Here is a 22,076-nt window from a genome sequence, read left to right as displayed (position 1 = left end):
AATACACTCAGTACTGGCACCAGGCTTATATGCGGACAGATTTAGAGATTCGAGCCCAGGGCGGCAAATTTCTAGGAGCAGTATATAAAAATCGAGATTGAAGTTTGGTAAGAAAATAAAAAGAGGTCGACGAGAGAGAAATTTAAGGAACATCTACACTAAAAATAATGTTCATACCACAGTATGACTGAGTTTTCTCGTTACGACGCTGCTACAGTGACCGCAACGAGTCGTGAAGTTTGGGCTCTACACCAATCACAGAAATGCTTTGCGTCATATCGAAGGATTTCGGTATGATTCGTTTATCCGCCTGCCGAACGCACACCTGAGAAAACATCAAAGGTAAGAAGTATACCAACAATGCTGCCAAACTTTTAAATAATTATAACACGAACTGTAACAATTATTCTAATAAAAAGTGTCCTTGATTCGATCCCAGCTTTGTGGTGGAGAAACACCGTGTGCGTGAGTTTCTCCGGGTTCTCCTGTTTCCTCCCACTTCATTCCACCATTTCCTTCATTTTTCATCATCATCGTCTACTTTAGCCGAGCTGGCATAACCATGGGACGTAAAACTTACGATTTTATTTCCCTATCATTTCATTTTTAATGAGACAAGTTAACAGGGAAAATAGCAGGGAAAATAGAAAATAACAATAAAATATTAACAAACCGAAACTTGGCGAAATCCAACAAGACTGTACCTTCAGGAGATGTTCTCCGTAAAGCGCGACAGACGACACTGGCAAAATTTGATGGATGGGGGTGAACGACCAGAACACACTTTTGTGTTCTATTGGCAGATCAAGGTCAAAGATCATTACAGCGCTAGAAGCTGAGGCTATTGCTTATTGGCTGCCAGTGTAAAACTATAATGCTTCGTTTTTTGTCGGTTTTTGTCTTGTGTTTCTTACACAATAACTGAGAACGAACAAATACTGAGAGGGTAAGTTGCAAAATTTTCTTGGGACGCAGGCGGCGACACGATTTTAATGCCCCGGACGTAAAAATGTTAGATACGGCCCTGATTGGCACGGATACCTCTAACATATTTTATAGAGTAGTGCACAGTACAGAAAAACGTGATGAGCTAATTACAAACGAAATACAGTGTGGCGCAGGAAAACGGGAAATTTTGAATTTAGAATTAGCAACACTGTGGGGTTGGTGTTTGTTTCGGACCGATAATACTGAGAAGTCTTTGCCATTTAGTAATAATGAAGTTTGATTTGTTTTTACGTCCCACGATTATGCCTGCCCGGCTAAGGGAGACATGGACCTACTGATTGTAGTGGAATCCGAACCACTTTTTTCGTTCAACTGTATCCCACCGGAAATCGAACCCGAGACCACGTATAGCAAAAGCAAGCGTGCTAGCCACTAGGTCAAGTGGTGGTCCAGTAAGTAATAATGAAGCATCGAAGTTGTGCAGAACTTGAACTCAGTGTATGCGATTTCTCTCTCTGGATAATCTATCGGGACATCCCGAAAGCAAAGAGTATAGTACACGTCCTGCAAGCATCGTCGAACTGAAACTGAGGATTAAAGAAGAACTCACTGGCGACCCGAAAGATACAATACACTGAATATTCCATACCATAATGTATACGCAGTGATGGAACACATCTTCCCGATATAGTCTTCAAGAAGTAAAGTGACATGTAAGTGCCACAGCTAATGTTCAGTGTTCATTGTTAATGGCATAATTTCTACATGCATCTCTATCAGTAAATGTTTTTTTTTTTTTTTCTGTGTTGATTAGTGCACCCTATGTTGATTGAAATTTTTCGTTTCCCTGCGCCACTCTGAATTATTAATTATATATGAATTACTGTAAATAATTTGCTAACTCTTGACAATAGTGTCAGTTTATTCACCCCAGAGGGAGAATTTTATTTAAAAAATAAAATGTTAAGTGAAAGGCGGAACCATGTGTTAAGTTGAAAAGCTTGATAGATTATTGAAGTCGGGGCAGGGTTTCCGCCTGATGTTGTTAAACATAAGAAGAATTCTTTAACAGAGAAAATTTCTGAATTTGAAAGTGAACTGGCAGCTGATATTGTGATATGCTAATGTCTTCATATGTCTTCCTGTAAGTGCGTGCTTATTTTCAATACCTTTCAATATATATATATACACAATAGAGCCAGGTTATGCGAGCCTCGACTAACCGTGGTGGTCAAAAAAAAGAAGAAAAAAATAGCAAAGAAATGCCGGCGCGAACGGTTTGAGTCTTAAATGGCGTGCGTCGTAGTGTAGAAGCCGAAACGATGCGATAGTCGGTATAAATTAACAAAAATAAGCTCGAAAGTAGTGGACAAGATTCGAACGCCTGACCCTGGTGCCACTAGCATAGTCGCTCTCGTAGTTGATTTGGAGAATCAAGTCAATTCCTTCTCTAAATTTTCTCCCTTATAAACATACACGCCCCGCGCGTAGCGATGGAATAGCTCTGCAACCATGTCTGCTACTATCAACAATCATCACCTTATCTTCAGAACTACTTTATGATGTAATTTTGAAAAATACTGCACTGAGCGATTTTTACTTTTTTAACGTTCTGCTTTTTACTATTTTACTTTTCAACTTACACTAGAACGATCGAGCGTGCTGTATAGCAATTAATATATGCCCATTTATTATAATGTACCTTACGCATTTACTACTGTACATGCAGTAATGCTCTTCATTTTGAAGAAAGTCTGTATTATCCGATCCTCGATTATCCGTGAAGTGTCAGACAAATATTAGCTCAGATAGTCGGAGCCCTAATCTGTGCATGTATGTGTATTATTCTCCATTACTTAGAAAAGCGCTTTAACACAAATGGTCTCTTCAAAATTTCAGCAGCCTCCTTACCGCCTACCTAAAAGCATTTCTAGCTACGCCAGGCCCGTATTTATATATTGTGCGACCCTGTGCTCTAAATAATTTGCCACCCCCTCGCACTAACTTATGCTCAAAGAAGGAAACAAGCTGTGATTTTGCAAACATACCAGCTCTTGTTGAGTAGCAGTTTAGGTATTACAAGTTACAAAAATTACAACGTAATTGTAAATGGCCTAATTCTCTCAATGATGAGGATTAGGTGGTGTTCAACCCGAAGTTAGGTAACCATTAACGGCCGTCACTGTGAGACACCAATAATTATTGGTGATAACAGATAAGGAAAATAATTATTTACATTATTCACATCAGAAATGGTTTAATAGCATCAGCATATATACAGGGTGACCCAAAAGTAGGAATACACCCCTGCATTGATCAAGTGTAACATTCTAGCATATAGGTTTATTTGCTTCAGCTGTTCCGAGCTTAATATATAAGTAAAAAGACATTAAGAACAAATAATAAAAAAAAACTAAGTATACCTGATGGATAACAATAAGAAATGATATAAAAAGCAACGAGTTGATCTATACGGGACTGTATACTTACTTTTTGGCCAGCCTGTAATAATGCAATAAGTTGTTTGTCTGTATGTACCGCTTTTCAACTCTAGAACCATAATAAATAGAAACATGAAATTTTCAAGTTTTAGAGCTCTCAGAGGAATGATCCAAATGACCTATTCCAGATGCCTAGGCCACACCTGATCTTAGATATGGGAGTGGAAATTCCCATTAGAATAACGTGGGGCATTTTAAAAATAATCGAAAACGACCAATATTAGAGTTAAATTCATAGTTTTCGGAGTCGCTGAGATGAATAGAGACAGTTTTAATCCAACTCAACTTCAAGGTCACTCTCCACTCCACAGAGAGGAGGCGAGATTTTGAAAGTGATCGAAAACGACAGATATTAGTGTTGAATTCATAGTTTTCGAGGTCGCTGAGTTTAACGGTATTAGTTTTCATGTTATTCAAGTTCATCCTCACCCCTCCGGGTGGGGATGGGAGAGAATGACTTTTTAAAAATAATCAGATAAGCTAGCTAATTAGTAACTACTGTAATTAGAGCGAATTAAACACATTAACATATTTTCTCGCGCTTACGCGGGACTCTGCGGGTTGCTAGTTTTAAAATATTACTTTATTATGAATCTTTAAAAAAAATCCAAAATTTTGCCGCCCTCTGCTCGAGCACAGAATAGCAGTTACCTAAATACGGGCCTGAGGTACGCTACTGTTTGTAAGATTCTTGTTCTGTTCTATACGTATATATATATATATATTAAGTGAGCTGTAATTGAATTTAAAGTTTCGATTATTTCTTTTCATGTGTTTTCACGTAAACTAGCTTACACAAATATAGAAGGAATAAATTAGAAGCAAGGTTCTACACAAGATATCTATATAGTTATTGTACATACTTACAAGTAAAGGTCAAGTTTTTACTTGGGACGCACACTTGAATTTTCATATGCAAAACATGTAATGGGGCTAGAGCTTCGTATTTCTAATTTCGAGCCCTTCTTTACCTTGAAGGCTTCCTGTTTGAAGAATAATGCTTAATAATGTATTCTTCAACCTCAATTTGTGAAGAATATGCGTCTCTAAAGAGCGAAATAGAAAATTTATGGGTGTTGGAGAATAACTAAGCAAAGGAATTTTATTACCGAATTTAAGAAAAAAAAATCATCGGTAGTTGAACTGATATAAAGATTTAAAATTACTTCTGAAATATGCACTCGAATTATGGTTGTTATTCCTGTTCCGTTTATTTTTCTTTCTTCTGAAAAAAAATGGGAAAAAAATAAATTACAATAATTCACATTTTCTAGGTAATCAAAATTCATATGAATTTCAGTTTACGATATTGGAGTAATGTTACTTTAATTGTACTTTTGGCAGAAGCACGATAAAAATGAAAGTAGGAAGGATTACCTCATTGCCGTGTTACAACTTTTTGCGTGGAACTTGCTACGTGGAAATAGTTCATCTCTTTTTTTATATATACTTCTTTCCTTCCTACTTTTAATTTTGGTGGTTTTATTTTCAGAAATATAAATAAACCATCACTGTTTCACTATTTCGGTAGCTAACTGCTTGAAATTTTATTTGTGGGGCGTAGTTGCTCAGTGATAGAGTGCTTACATTTGGTGCGTGCGGTTCCTGGTTCGATTCCCGACCAAGTAACCTTTTGGTGGACAACATTGTCCACGAACTCTTCTATCATCATTCACTAGCTTTAATCATCGTCTCTCTTAGCCTAAAGGGTATAATCCTGGAATTTACCTGAAAGATTGAATTGAAATTTTATTTATTTTACCGGGATACCAACTAACGAACTTTACCCCAAATTTTTAATATATTGTAAAATTCTACTTGTCCTAGCGTTGGTAGAGCACTGATAGAGCAAATTATAGCTCAGAATTGAAAATGAAATGAAATCTTTAAGTTTTACGTCCCACGGTTATGCCGGTTAGGCTAAACGAGACGGTGATGATGAGAGATGAGTGAAATGGTGGAATGAATAAAGTGGGAGGAGACGGGGGAACCCCGAGAAAACCCACGAGCACGGTAGTTGTCCACCACAAAGTCCACACGGCGCGAGCTGGGATCGAACCAGAGACCCCAAGCACCGGAGGTGAATGCTCTACTATAGCCCAGAATTGTTTTCCCCACTACCGAATTTTATTACAAAATTCCACTATAATACAAAATAGATACAAATGTTCCAATGTTTTTCGTTTAACTAGATGTCCCCTCGACCTGGTGGTCTCGGGAAGGAATCCTCATGAAGCAAGCTACGTGAAGAGGCGTAGGACACTCACTGCTCCGCTGCAAGCTCGGCCGGGGCTATGATTAGGAACCTGTCGCTGCTCCACTGCAAGCCAGAGGAAAAAGAACCGATAGCTCCATTCCAAGCTAAAGGCTTTGGTTTAGGTACTTCCTAAGCTGCACTGCAAGCCAAGAAAGGAGATTTGACCAGCCGAAAGTGATGTCTTTCCTTGGAATCCTATTAGTTATATTGGTGCTCCAGGTGGGGCGGTGGCGCTGCTGTTCCCTCGTAGTCATGTGACCAATGGTGTCGCTGTCGCCTCCGTCGTCTGCAGCTATACTACTGTGTAATAAAATGCACGTGGTTGTTGTTTGTAAATAGGAGCACATGTCGGATGTTTGTAAACAGAAGCATTTGTTCGGTGTTTGTAAATACAACCATACGGGACATTACAATATAGAATGAAATACATACAACGTTCATAACCAAGTACGGAAGTGGTAAATTATATTTTCGATTCATCCTAAAATTTCGTTCTGATGCACCTGTTTCTACCTACCTCTTACACTTCATTCGATACTGTTTCTCGATTCCCTCAGGCCTTCTCAGGTAGACGGTCTCGTCCTGATCACATGTGATCTTATGTGCATGAAAACTCCCGTCAATTACGCGAGCACCATCTCGACGCCTTAGTGGAAGTTTCTCAATGGGACAATCTAGAAAAGAATAAATAAACACAATTATAGGAGCCTTAAAGCATAATTATATAAAAATAATATAAAATGGTACAATTAAGTGTATAGGTTTAAAAATACGAAAGTCTGGAAAACGACTAAGCGGTTAAAAAAAGTCAAATCATTATCTTCGTTACAGCATGCAATAATACAGTCTAAACACAAAACGCCGTATCTGTAGATTTAAAGAAAATCGAATTATGAATAGCAGGCAAACCGTGTGATCACGAACGTTAACAAAAACAAAAAGTCGTATTTACAATCAGGGGCGTTTTTAAAGTAAGTTGCGCCTCTAAGCAAAGCACAAATTTAACGTCCTTGAAAAAAAAAAGTAGAATATGGGTCTTATTCTTAGCCGCGTGTATTTTAAATTTAAGCAATTGTTTTCCAGTATCATTTTGTTATATAAATATCAAATTTGTGGTTCATTTACCTCTAATTCTAGTGCAGTGGTTTAAAGACACACAAATAACTCAATTTTAAACGTAAAATTACATTTAATTAGCATTCTTAAGTTTTAATCATTATATTTCAAATCTCAGTCTTAAAGTTTAAATATCGTACACTCATGTCCAAAATGATTGTCGCATATCAATAACTGTTCTTGTAAGAATATAATTTGATAATGATTTTGCAGGGTACTTTTAATACTGATATTATGTATATAATCGGGAAATATATATTTGTGGCAAATTTCATAGGAAAAGAATTATAAATACGAAAATTTGAATGAGTAAAACAAAATGTTGCTAAATGGACAATAAATTTTTATTTTCATTTTATTGTTCTTATTTACTGCTCTTTTTGCATGAAATTTGCCACATTCATGTCTTTGCCGTTTATACACATACTAACATTTTAAGAAACACCGGGCGAATTAGTTATCAAATTATATTCCTACAACAACAAAATTATAGACATGCGACAGTAATTTTGGACATGAGTGTACATCTTACAACTAGCAACTTGGCTTGTTTCTCGAAAATTAACAAATCAAATTTTTAAAGTCAGATTTTGATGTAACTTCGTTTTCAATGCACGAAATCCCTAAATCGTTGAAATGATCATCTGTTAACGCCGATCTCAAAATGTATTTTAATGCTGAGATCGTTCACCATACATATTTGAAGCAATCGTACACGGGAACATCCGATGGGCGATGTCAATATTTGGATAGATACAATCAGGTCCCTTCTCCCTCAGCATTTTAAATATATTTTCCTCATGCACATTTTTAATGAAACTACACTTCCACTTCTTTATCTACGTGAAGTACTGCTTTCTTATCAGGTATTCCTACTTTTTCTTCCCATGTAACAGTATATGCACTGCCAGCGTGATTTACATTCAGGGATTTCAGTTGAGCTTGGAAACGAACACACTCATCCATAAAGGACAGTATTTCAAGTATGTTCGTAACTGAAGCCTTACTACAACCGTGTCTACTCAAGAATATTCTATAAACAAAACAAACCTTTCAAATATTTTTTATAAGTTGCATGGCGTCGTACAAGTTCTGTTTCCAACTTTTGAATGATGACAAGAAATATATTTTCAGGAAAGATTTCTTGCTCAGTCATGCTAGCTCGTTCTTCTTCCTCCTTTCTACTTCGCTGTCTCAAAAGGACTTATTTCTTTTCCTTTGAATGTCCGTTTTGTAAACTTTTATATGAGATATTTCCAATGTCTTTCTTTCAAATATATCAAAATCAGACATAGTGGTGTTAACTAGCTAGCTCAACGAGAGATTCATAGAGCTTTACGAATTTTTTCAACAATTCAACAAATTTTCATAAAACCAATTTCATTTCATGCGGGCCTTGGGAAATAGAAAGGAAGAAAGGATTGCGTTCCAAGATACACTGAGAATAGAGTTGCCAACTCTGGAAGATTAAAAAAAAAAAAAAAAAAAACCGGCATCCCTTCAAAATTCCCTGATATAGATCTAAGTGTGAAGTATTTTTGTTCGGACCCATCCGTGGGAAGGAAATGTACTATCGTGAAGAAAAGTGCATTAGCACCTTTATTCTGGATATCCTTAGTGCATTCACTAATAAGCTTAATATATACATTGTGTTAAAAATGAGAAACTGTAGTCGGTATTGGTCATTTTATTGTATTTGCCAGTAACTGTCACTTCTTTAAAATTATTGAAACAGATGAACAAAAGTATATTAATCTTTACGTGACAATTTTGGATTTGAAAAATGAAATTTATTCTTTAAACTTATACCTCAAGTACAAAAAATTACTTTAAGAACTCATTTTTCACTCTCAATAAATGTATAAAATTCCTTACAAGTAAATTTTCAATTTCCCCTGATACAGTTCCTGTCATCTCTTTAAAATTATCTAAACTGATGAATAAATTATATTAATCGTTGACAGATGGTGAAAGGTGACAGTTTTGGATTTACAGAATGAAGGTTGCTTTTTAAATCTATACTTCGAACTAGATACATATTTGGAAAAAAAACTGCCAATAAGGGATTGGTAAGAAGTCTGTACCGGTCACTGGCTTTAATCAAAATAACAGCAATATTTCCGGTCTGGCCGGTGAAAAACCGGCCAGTTGGCAACCCTAAGTGAGAATCTTACAAGCATGAGCTCTGGGTGCCCATCAAGTCTCAGAGAACCACCATAGCAGGGTGTCTACTGGAATACCAGAAAGTAAATTCATGACTTTTTCATGACTTTTCATGACCTTTTTGTTCACATTTTCATGACCATGGCGATAAAAATTTACCATTAGTAATAATAAACCCCTACCGTCAGTGGTGCATCGGAACTATGCGGGTTGCTAGTCTTAAATATCACTTATTGTGAATCTTAAAGAAAGAATCTAAAATTCTGCCGCCTTGTGCTCGAGCACAGAATAGCACTTACCTAAATACGGGCCTGCTCTTACCAGTGAATCACTCTGTACTGTATTTGAAGTTTTAATTCTGAGTATAATTATCCATCTAGCAGAAATTTGTCTGAAATTAAGCACTCGGAGAACTCCTCAAAGACAAAACAAATTATAAAAGAAATTCGTTTTAAAAAAATAGATCATCAAATTTAAAATCTGCAAACTCAAACGAATAATATTATTTGTATAAGTCTAAAGGCCCAAAAATACACAATTTACATTTCTTAGAAGTAAAGAAATAGCAGATCAGAAAGTTGAACAGAAAAAGTTGTTACTATATTACAGAGACTAGAAGATGAAATGGAGAGCAGCTAGGAAGACATTAAAGTACCAGTTAGCCAGCACTAACTGGTGGGGGAAATTCTCACAATTACTGACCTGATACAACTGTTTCAGTACATGCAGTATGAGGTATAAAAATATGAAGTATAAAAATATACTCTGAGATTTCAGATTTTCATGACCAGTTGGGTAAATAAAGGACTTTTTCATGGCTTTCATGACCACTAAGCAAAATATATGACTTTTTCATGACTTTCATGACCAGTAGACACCCTGCATAGCTTTCATGGTTTACCTGACATGTGCACAAATGGTTACCAGTGAACAAAAATAAAACCAAATAAAACATTATGATTGAAAAAAATATTTATTTTTCAATTATAAATTTAAGATTTAAGGAGAATCATTTAGGAAAACTTCCTTATATATAAAACTTGTCCGTCCATCCCGGAGACAAAAATCTCAAGAACCACTTGACCATATCACCAAATTTGGTGGAAATGTAGAGGATCAAAAATTAGGAACAGAGTTCTTTTTTGGAGCCGATATTGAAACCAGAAATGGTAGAAATTAACCATTTGCGGTTTTAACGGTGATCGCTGTACAGCAAAAAGGGTAATAAAGAAGGGTACAAAATTTCAAAGCCAGACGCACTCGCTAATCCAAACATGATGGTCGCCAGTATCTCTCATGTACAGATTATGAGAGGCCTCTTCTCCCCCTCCCCGCCACCCACACACACACGGCCTTCGGTTTGACAAAGAAAGAGAATAAAATTTCAAAACCAGACAATTAGATTGAGATTAATCACTTTGAACTGGGCAATTCATATACATGTTAAAAAAATATTTTACCATAAGACTTCACGTTTGGGTAACGCTCTCTCTTTCTGCACTGAAGTACCAGCTGTCGACTGCAGTTTTCGGATCAAAGTCCTTAGGGCCATTGATGGAAATTGTCAGCAAACCATCCAGTGTTTCAGTTTTCAGTGAATTCCTGTTGGAAGTCTTAACTCTGTTGAGACTGCTGAAGCCTCTCACAAATGAAGCAGTACTCACACGTAAAACTGTACAAAATGTAACAATTGAAAGCAAATTTGGGAACTTCGTAATGAAGTTTTCGATTGAAGGTGGAAAAGGAGGGGAAAATTACAATATTGTGATGACTTCACTTTCCATGTCCGTTGTAAAGACTTCACATTCCGTGTTTTCTCCCACTCAGTGACAGTTGCTTTCGTGCGAAACAGAAACTGAGTTTAGGCAAAAACCATTCCTACTGAACACTGGTCGCCAGTTCTAAATTTCTAGTCGCTAATGGCGACCTAGCGATCGGAAATTTTGCGCCCTGTAATACTGCCGTCCTAAGCGAAAAGACCTTAACTCCACATTTTTCTAAAATCGAGATATTGGTATGGGAATGTTCATAGTACAATTCTGCATTTATCTAAAGTAAAACTGACGTGGTTTGACCAATAGGTAGGGGGTAATGACGTCATGAGTGTTTACCTTATGTTCAAAACTGTAACTGAAAGTAAGCAAAAAGACCTTAAGTGGCAATTCATAAGCAAAGATATTTAACCGTATTACCACACAAATTTTAGATCGTGCAAATATATTTAATAAAGTTCTACTGAAATACAACAAATTTGAACGTACAGCTTAAGCTAAAACGCGTTTTGCTTATTTTCTCGAAAGTATGTGAAATGGAGTTAAGGCCTTTTCGCTTAGCACGGCAGAATAGAGACGTGTGGTTTTCTGCAATCGGTCAAGAGTCCCAAGAATATATAAATCTCCATCCTTAAGTCTCTACTAAAAAACAAAAGTAGCAGAAATCCACAACAACTTCAGCTTTTAATATTGATTTTTTTCTTCTTCTAAGCCCTTTTTCCAGTTAGCTGGGGGTTGGTTGTTCGGACCACTGTCCTCCACTTGTTTCTATTTCTTGTCATATCCGCTGTCACATTACACTGCACTATTTCATTCTTAACACATTGTCCCCATTTCTCTGTTTGACCGGCCTCAGGCTTGTCTCCCACTCACTTCTATAGAATCTACTCGGTGAGCTGGATATTTCAAAGGTCTTCTTACATGCTTTTTATCTCAGTCTACTTTCTGACAGTCTTTCTTCTACTGGTCTCATCTTTTCTGTTCTCCGGTTCATTTCATTCTTAATTTTGTCTTTCAACGTCAATCCACACATCCACAGCAGCATCTTCATGTACGCAACATGCAACTTCTATTCCTCTCTCATTTTTGTCGTCCAACATTCCGCTCCGTATAATAAGGCAGGTCTCACTACTGTTTTGTAAACTTTTCCTTTAAGGCGCAGTGGTACCCTCCGGTAACACACGACTCCTGCCACTTCTCTCCACTTTATCCAACATACAACGATATTGTATATCTATTTTGTGAATTTCTTCTATTTTTATATCTTGGTTTTGGGCAACGGTGCATGAAAGTACATAATCTGTTGTGTAGAAGAAGAAGAAAATAGTATAATGTTGTTGATTCTAAATAGAAAGGAATAAGATTTAATCTTAGTAGCTCAAGATATATGTTGATTTTATGTGTATAATCGATGATCTTAGTTACCGCATAGCAGATAGCCGTTTATTTAAATATTGCTATGACAACCACCGAAAATGCAAAGTATTATTAAAGGAGTTTTGAGGATAATAAAAGGTAATAGTGATTCTATGTGGTGCGTCTTATTTAATGCAATTTGAACGTGTTGATATAGCTAAAAATTACGGGAACTGTTGGCTGGAATGTAACATAAATATAACGTTACAAACAGCTACTAATTCTGCTGTTTACATCATCTTTTATTCCTGCAATATTGATCCCACGTACCTGAATTTCTTCGTTCTTACCACCTGTATTTCGTCAAGTCGGATTATCGTATTTTCTATTACATTTTTTTCTGAAGGACAATGTAAATATTATATCTTAATTTTACTATTTCTAAATACTTTACTCTCCAAAATTGAAATGAAATCTTTGAGTTTTACGTCCCACGGATATGCCGGTTAGGCTAAAGGAGACGGTGATGATGAGTAATGAATGAAATGGTAGAATGAAGAAAGTGGGAGGAAACGGGAGAACCCAGAGAAAACCCACGCACACGGTGTTTGTCCACCACAAAGTTCACTTGGCGGGGGCTGGGATTGAACCCGGGACCCCAAGCACCAGAGGTGAACGCTCTACCACTGAGCCACCGCGGCCCCCACTTTGCTCTCCAATACTCCTCTCCAAGCATCTAGTTTCTCTTATAGAGCTGCCTTGGTCTCACTCAGCAGTACGTCATTCGCAAATGGCATATTCCAAGGTGCTAACTCTTTGGTATCCACGATTTAAACATTGATCTGCATACAATAAAAACAATAACAGATAGCGAAAGCGACTTTTTGGAATTGATTCAGCGTTCTAAGAATACGTACAATTTCCTCTCTCAACCCTCTATTCAAACAGGAGGTGGCAGAAATCAACGACTTCCAGTTTTAACGTTGATCACCTTAGAATAAAAACCTGTAGTAGATAAGCAAGAAGGAACTTCCTGAAATCAATTAATCTCAAGAATATCTTCTATCTTCACTGTAATATTTCTATTAAAACCGGAAGTATCTAAAATCAATCTCTTCCGGTTTAACTTTGATCGTTATAGATTGAAAACGGTAACAGATAGCGAGACGGAGTGTTCTGCAATAATTCTTGATAAAGGTTCCAGGAATATATTCAATCTTTATTCTAGTCTCTCTAAAACCGAAAGTTGTAGAAAACCAAGCACTTACTGTTTTAATGTTGATTGCTATGGAGTAGAAACGGTAATAGATAAAAGAGGAGTGCTTTCGATTAAGCGTCTGCAAAACATTTCATTTCGATCCTTCAGTCTCTACTAAAACCAGAAACGCCAGAAATCAACGACTCAATTTTGATCTACATTGAACAAAAGCGCTACGAGATAGCGAAAAGCAGTTTTATAGAATTGTTTTAACGTTCTAACATAGGTACCATCTTCTCTCTTAACCCGCTATTGAAACCAGAAGCGATAGAAATCAACCACTTTCGCTTTTATCAGTTATTCTTATGGAGTGTAAACAGTAACTTTTTTGTAAACAATTAAGTGTCCCAAGAATATATTTCATTCCCACTTTAATCTCTCTACTAAAATCGGTAGTGGTACAAACCTACTATCACTTCTCGTTTCAACAGCAATTGAGAAAAATCACACCTACAAACTATTTCATTCACGTCGTGTACACCTGACACTGCCACATTTTTCTCTACAGCTTAGCACCACCTAGAGCCTTGCGCCCGTACCTATGGTAGCCTTGTGGTAAAAACGCCACTTTTTATAATATTGGTGACATTAGCCTTACCGCACCCGTAAGTAAAATCTTCTAAACAGAAAATAGTCATTTTCTCAAACTGTTTTCCGGCTGATAGCCCTTTGCCTTTGGACGGAGCCACTGGACTAAGTGGTAGAGAGTTCACCTCTGGTGCATAGGGTCCTTGGTTCAATCCCAGCTCGCTCCAAGTAAGCTTTCTGGTGAACAAATACCGTGTGCGTCAAAAATGTCAAAAATATTACGATCATATTGGGCGGAGTAGGTGTGTCGAAACTGTGACATATAGCTTCAAGATTTTGTTATAAAGGCAGATCCTCTCTTTTATATCATCATTGGTGTGCGTGGGTTTTCTCGGGGTTCTCCTGTTTCCTCCCACTTTCTTCATTCCACAATTTCATTTATTTCTCAACATCACCGTCTACTTTAGCCTAGCCGGCATAACCGTGAAACGTAAATCTCAAAGATTTAATTTCAATTTTTGTCTTTGGACGGCAGAATAGTATCTTCAGTATAAGTATAAAGCACTTCATACATTTGTCAGCAAATATCAGAAACCACATAGCTATACTAGCAAAGCTATTCCCAACCGAATCAAAAGAAGAATGATAAACTAGTAACGTACCATGAGCTAATTAATAATCTGATCTTTTAAAAATGCATTCTCATTTACCAAACAGAACCGAAGATAAAAATATCTGACAGTATTTTTAATGCAAAATTCCAAATCGACAAGTAAATATGCACAATTTTCTAAAACTGCAAATTTATCATTTTTTTTTTTAGGTATTTAACGATATATATGTTATAGTATACGTTCCGGTAATCATAACCTATATGGTGGAAGGAACTAGAATTTAGTTTAGCTAATCGATGAGGAATCTAATTTCGGAAATGTTTTCGCAGATGAAAAAAAAAAACATTACGTATGATAATTACTGGAATACAATAGCGAATCTAACCTCAGTTAGCCTGTAGCAGATACAAAACTTTTTTTCCCGCTCAATCAAATTTGCTATAGTACATATACTTCCGCAGCGGAAGCCTACATTTCTTGCAAAAATCCGTCTGAAATGAAAGGCTCAAAGGGTAAAGCTTATCATCCATGGATTTTATGATTAACAACTAAAAGAGAAGTAAGTGGAAGACATAAAATTTCGTGATTCTAAGGTCTACGTTTTGGGGTCCTTTTTTAGGGTGATGGTCAAGTTAAAGACGTCACATTTTGCAATATTTAGATAAAAATCAACACACTCCATGTAAAGAAACGTTTATATTTCTGAAGCCAGCTCAGTTAAATGGTAAGTAATATAACCGTATTTTATGTTTACAAGTGTAAAAATCATTACAAGTGCTATATAACTGTTAATATAAATAAGTTCATATGACAGAAGGGTGTATTAATATGAATTTACCCCGGTGTAATATTTCTGCACAGGGTACAAAAGCTGTAACTTACCTTACAAGTGTAGCGTTATTATTGTAATATAATTACATGTGCTATAGGAATTCGTATGAAAGCAAAAAAGCCAACATTATGATACTTGTAAATCCAACACACGAAGACTAACTTAACCTAACCTACTCTACTCTATGATCCGTAATGATAAAGTGGTTCAACAGGTAAGGGATCTAGTTAACATAAGGAACACAGTGTGTTTCAACTATCCTCGCTTATCCACATACTCTCTGTCGCTAAAGCGCCTACTCTCTACGGACGCACCCTCGCGAGCGCCCACTAGCTTCTTGTTATCCTAACTCGGTTAGATACCATTCGTGCACTTTAGTGGCCACTTAGCCCAGGCTATTTCTTTCTTTCCTGTAGTTTTTATGGCATATTTCCGGATGCTGCATTTATAAGCAAATTATAGAAGAATCCCAACTTTTCAAAAATTACTACTGGTTACCCCCTTGAATTTAATCTATGCAAAGTGGGGTATTGTCATGTCGCCAAGTGTAAACATTTTGGATGATAATAGGAAAATTAAAGAAAGAAGTATAACTTTACAACAATTATTTCGTTAGCTGCAAGAGTGTAGGTCAAGTTTAAAAACGTGTGTTTTATGCCATACAAAGTGTTTTTCCACTATCCTCTTACACGTGTTTACTCACCGTCGCTGACGCACTTGCTCTCTACGGATACAAATCACTGCCGATAGGGCCCCTCTGCTGCGCTTCTGAGCTGATTCGGTTAGACAGCACTCGTGCTTCTTACTAGGTATCTAGCACAAGTTGGTTTGTGTTTTTAAGTTAATTCATGACTTATTCACTGCAGTTTGTACAAACGCTGTAGTTATACTCAGTCCCCCTGAAGACAATCTGCACCTATTAATCCAACTTCTCCCTTAAGAAGCACTTTCTAAGGGAGTAAGAGTGCATTTCGCTCTAAGGTAAGTTGAGGTACGATTCTAGAACACTGGTTCCTAATCCAATTGAATACTAATAAATAAACAATCAACCTGGCTACTAACCCGCCTTCACTCGCAATCTCTCGCTCGGCATTACTATGTAAATTGAGCATTGAGCTTTTATAAAGAAAGGAAGCAACCTGACTAATAAATCAGCTTCACCCATATGTGCGAACCAGCATTCTAGAAAACCTTCCCGTACGTTCATATTCCACGTATATAATGATAGGAGGCTAAGCCCCTGATTCCCTCCTGTATTTACATAATACTACTGTAAGGCATAGTTTATAGCGCTGGTTCGAAACGAAGATTCATTGTTTTCGTTATTTCTGAGTAGTTATAGTTTGCAACACCAAACAAATGGAAGATATTAATTTTGCAAAGTAATACAATACAGACGAATACGTATCTAGCGAAGAGCAAAGAAAGCATGAAAATAAAATATCTGTAACTAACAGTTAAGAATAAACGAAGAAAATAAAAAAGGAGTAATAACAACCAAATTAATAACAAATAAATAGCAATACAACCTTGAACACAGGTTAATACGTGCCTAATCCGGGGCCGTCATCTGCGGAAGATCAGACCTATTTTCTGCTTTTTTACCGATTTTTTTTTTATTGTCATCTTGCCCAGCACAAGTATTATAGAAAAGAAAGAAAAAAACCCTAACCTGGAAACAGAATTCAAACCGGTTTACTTTTGGCACACCATTACAAAGAACGGTTGAAAAATTATAATTATTGCACTAATTTCCCTCTCAATGTGTCTGGTGAGCAAGATGAAAATACTTCTCTTGGCATAGATAAAATTTAAGGGGACTCCAAGAAATAATTGTTCAAAATTTACAATTCTTTATTGATTTGCGTCTAAATACGACTTCCGGATGCGTGACATTAAAGATATAGTGCAGGGTAGAGTTGGTGGGGCGGTACGATAGCGCGGGGGTGCGTCCGCGAAGGTAGTGAAAAGAATTGGGTTTTGAAAATGACATGTGTTTCAATAGGACTTGAATGGTATCCTACTACTAACGCTCCACTGGTAAACATAAGATACAGGTTCTGCACACTGTGTAGAAACATACCGCTGATGGAAAATAACATCTAATAGTGTCATCTTTCATATGCACTCACTTGCTTTATCCGTCGTAAAGTACTTGTAATGATTTGACACTAGCAACCCTACAGTCGTAAACGAAAAAAAAAATTGCTTCCTTTTTAAGTGTCGCCTACAGATATTTATTCCTAATAAACATACCCCTTCATGGAAAGCATTGAATTTTACATATACTAGATCTCCCAAAATGTGGTGCGCCAAAACCACACCAGCACCTAAAAATTATAATTTAACAATTCTTTTGAGTGGTGTACCTAAACTCAACCTGCACGATTCTGAGTATGTATCTGACCTTGATCGGGTTAAATTCCGAGAAGCACCGTAGCGGCAAAGTTAACACCATTGCGGAGGAACTATATTGAGAAAATAAAGAGTTTATGTCGTCGTCGATGTCGGGTAATTTATCAGTATTCAGATTTATGTAGCCAAATCTGACAATGCCTTGGGCACTAACCCCGCCAACACCTAGCTCCGCCCGAGGCCTTCGGTGCACAGTATTCCAACCGTACGGTCTAGATACGAATTCCCTTGTATGGCAACCTAGTACAGGTGAACAGTACGGTTTGTATTTTTTGATCAGCTATTTCTGTTCACTTTGAGACCAGGTAAGAATATGACATATCGCGATTAATCTTTTGGTAATAGTATACATGAGAACGCCGTGATCTGCGTTTCTTCTGTGTTCTATTACCACTTCTACATGAAATACCATAAATTTTCTACGTAGTGCAATAGTAAGAAGTATCCATGTGCACAAGACATGCGATATGCGTTAAATCCCCCCCCCCCACACACACACATAGTCATAGATGAAGTACAAGGGCACTACACATGCAGATATAGAGTACAGGTACGTTTTTTTTTTATTTTCGTATCAGTCGATAAGTAAATCAAAGTCGCTTTGTTACCCCCTTGGTAAGTTCGTAGATAGTCAATGAATAATCCCTAAAAGTATGAGCGTCCAGGTCCTTCGGGAACTGACGCGGCTTTACGTATACTATATCCAATCTTTTTTTTTTTTTTTTTTTTTTATCTGAAAAATCAGGCAACCGTAAAGATGCATTAGTTAACAGACATCTACAATACATATATACCCCTGTCATTACTCCCCTGATTCGAAGCTCAAATTTAGGCGAACTACGCAGAATAAAGCTACGTACCTAATATTAATGTCATTTGACCACATAAACAGTAATATATATGTAATGGTTTCTCTTCACTATATTCTTCTTGATCTTTCGTATCAGAACACACGATACTACGGGACACTACTTTCGGCATCTTAATTTTCTCTAACACCAATACTGCTCACTTCAAGATCTCTGTGCGACACTGCTGGAAATATATTCGTTCTTCTTGTGAACTGTTTTGCCCTGACGCGAAGCCTTCTGGACAGTTCAATAAAATATATTCGTTACTCAAGAAATAGGTGCATTATTTCATATATCGTACTCCTTCCTTCGTTACAATTACTTCTTTTTCTTCTTCTTCTTCTAAGATACGAAAACAAAGAGGAAATGTTACAACTGTCCTGAACAAGAGCTTTTCTTCTTCTTCTTCTTCTGCGGTTACAACTTGGCTTAGCGAAGATCGCTATCCCGGCAATTATAGACGGTATGGTTAAAAGAAAAAGGTGAGGAATTGAGATGAATCTTTAGAGATACTTATAAGATGCTAAATAACTTAGATCTTTGTAAATAAAGATAATAGGCAGTAAGAACAGGTGGGGATAAGGTGAAAATGAACGAATCTACATTAAAAGGGTCAGAACCGTGAAATTTATGAAGAATATAGAGAAATGACGGGCGATATTGTTGATAGAGAGGGCAAGAGAAAATGAGATGATTGATAGAGCCAGTATCGAGACCACAGTTACAAAGTGGAGTAGTACGTTTTCGGAGCAGATATAAGCGTTGGGGAGTATACAGAATGTGAAGTCTGTTACGGAGCAGAAAATGGAGGTAGAAGGGAGAGAAAGGATATTGAATGAACCAAGATGGAGAGCGGAGAAAGCAAGGATGGTACCAGTACCAACGTGCCTTTTTACAGGAGGCATTATAAGCAGTCCAGCGTTGATAATGAAGTGTAATAAGTCGTGGAAAAAGGTCAATAGGCGAGACTGAAAGATCTATGGGAGTGTTGTGCAGGGCTCCGAAACGGGCTGCGGCTTCGGCAAAGGAATTCCCCAGGATGTTTACATGACCTTTGGACCAAATTAAGCAAGTAGTATAGTTGAGGGAAGTCCAACGGTATAAAAGAAAACGGATTTCATAAAGAATCCAGGAGGATTTTGAAGTCCAGGGGGAAGATTTGTAACCATACAGTTCAGCTCAGTCAATTTTTAAGAAGAAATTTTTAACTTTTTAAATGAACCTCGCATAAAAGTGCTTCCAAGAATTTTTCTCTCAGCCAACAAACGAATGTGCATATATGTTTGTGCGTCTCAATTGCCACGGAGATCGCAGACTTCCTCTCTCCTTCCCATATAAGGAGCTAAAATTCAGCACAATGGACAAACGTCATCTCAAAACATTCCTGTCTATGGGCTGTCATAGCTATTTTTAGCTCTTGACATCACCAAACTGCGTAGCGAACCGATTCTTTTGCCTAGCAACCAGACGAGACGGAAAGAAAAGGTGCAGTAGTCTGACTTACACTTAGGAAGAAGCAACCACGTTGAGTATGGTGTGCATAACTGAAATGAAGAAATAACTTAAACAACATTGAATTTTGTCAAGTGTGAAACGTAATAAATTCAAAATGTAATAATATCGAACAAGTGCTATTGTTATGAAGATTTGAAATGTTTTAAAACGTTTGTTTAAAAGTGTAAATCAAAGTTCTTCCGACAAGGAGCTGGAGATCGGCATGCAACTCAATTCGCTTCAAGGAAGATGACAGGAGAGCAACCCGCAACTTACAGGACATCACCCCTGAATATCCAATACAGTTCCCCTTCTAGTGTCGAAGTAAGTGAACAGTGCCTGTGAAAGTGAAATAATTAGCAATGTGACGAAACCTAACAATAATTCGTGTCAACCGCGACATCCGCGTCTTTCGTATTAAATGGGCTTATATTATTGGTTATTTAAAGTGAAGTGCTACCGTTTATGTAATTTTTATTCATGAAGTTTTAGTGTTAATTAAAAGCAAAAATCCAAAAGTTGAGTATCCTTTCAAAATAACAAATTTAATCTAAATTTACGTATATTAATTTTAAGAAATAATGTAATTTATTCTTCTTTTACAGCACGAGTGATTAGCGCCCATGCAACTTAATAATACGTGTATTAATAAATTGCATCAGCGCTAAATGTACAATTAGAATTTATTTTATGTCGGTTTTCTAAAACGTTCTGGTTCGAATTCTTAAGTTGTGTGTCCAGTGGCTATATGTCAGGCTAAAATGAATGGTCCAAATTGTTATTACATATTTGAGGAGATATCTTAGTAGAAAAGGATCGAATCCCGGACTATGATAGATGTCCGAGCCCATACATTGAGCTGTGGGATCAATGTATTGTATTAAAAGACTTTACTCTGAGAATGCACACATTAGGATCGAACCCAGTACTATCACAATAAATGGCGTACCGGACAAGATACGGACCCACGCGGGTCACAATAATGGCTTATCCCGAACAGGGACCAACGAGAATCGAACCCTGCATGTCACAGATTGTAAGGCTTGGAGGAGAGATTTAGAATCAGTGGCGATACAGATAGATGTATACTGATGCTGAAGAGAATGAAGAAGAGTCGCAAACAAGGTATAAGCTTCAGTGAGAAAGGTAGAGACATAATGGGGCAGTTGAAAGCTGAAACATTGTTGAATAGAGGAATCATAGAAGGATGATCTCAAATGCACGCCCTGGCCAGAATCATCGCAGTAGAAATGAACAGTGTCCGGAGGGAGAGGAGGAATGGATGAGGAAAAGCAATGTTCGTAAGATGCGGGAGGGAAAAGATGGGTGGAAGGGTATTGGGGAAAAATGATAGAAAAAGATTGGGAAAAAAACTGGATAGTCATGCAAGTAGCAAGGGAGAGTATACGTACGCTGGATGGGTAATAGATGTGGTGCAAGATCTAGGTAACTGAAGTATATGAAAGGGAGATATGCGAGATATGGAGAACGTTTGGGGCCTGTATGAAGGTGTCGAAGCAGAGTGAGTTTAGGGAGGAGAGAGGATCGTGTAAATTGGAAACGTTGAAGACAGAATTTGTCTGACCAGGGATGATATCGAAACTGCACCTTGAATTGGGAGACATTCTATTTATTTCCTCATAGGACTTCTCGAGCAAGTTCCAAAACAGGTGTTCGTTTCTTGCCTGGAAGTGACCCCGCCTTTGCAGGGGCTAAAATATATAGAACATTTTGACCTATTTTCTATAGCAGGTGTACATAAAGTACGTTGCTACCCCTAAAAGTTGAAACCTATGCCAAAACGCCAAAACACCTGTTTCATCATTGTAAAAGCATAATTTAACGAAGTGAAAATATTTGCCCCAGGGTCCCCGCAGGGTCCCAGGTGGGGTCCAACTCAAAACTTGCAATTGAAAAGAGGGACAAGTAGTATATCGTTTGAAAGCTAGTGTTAAAAGAAAAACGATAACA

At 37.3% G+C, this 22,076-nt stretch overlaps 1 protein-coding gene across 1 annotated transcript in view; it reads right to left on the bottom strand.

The window, feature by feature from the left end:
• The window catches only part of LOC145674286 (STING ER exit protein), a 31,223-nt gene extending 12,259 nt beyond the window's left edge, over positions 1–18,964 (bottom strand). The window contains exons 1-2 of the mRNA XM_081744140.1: positions 18,621–18,964; positions 6,224–6,380 (exon numbers count right to left, since the gene is read on the bottom strand). Of these exons, the coding sequence (XP_081600266.1) occupies positions 6,224–6,380; positions 18,621–18,741 (278 nt within the window). The 5' untranslated portion in view covers positions 18,742–18,964. The remainder of the gene's footprint in view (positions 1–6,223; positions 6,381–18,620) is intronic.
• Between the last annotated feature and the right edge of the window lie 3,112 nt (positions 18,965–22,076).

This window comes from Thermobia domestica, chromosome 17 (assembly GCF_964235325.1).
Source record: "Thermobia domestica chromosome 17, izTheDome1.hap1.1, whole genome shotgun sequence".
Classification (NCBI taxonomy): Eukaryota; Metazoa; Arthropoda; class Insecta; order Zygentoma; family Lepismatidae; genus Thermobia; species Thermobia domestica.
The sequence above is the reverse complement of the archived record's forward strand: the minus strand, read 5'-3'. Positions and strand labels throughout refer to the sequence as shown.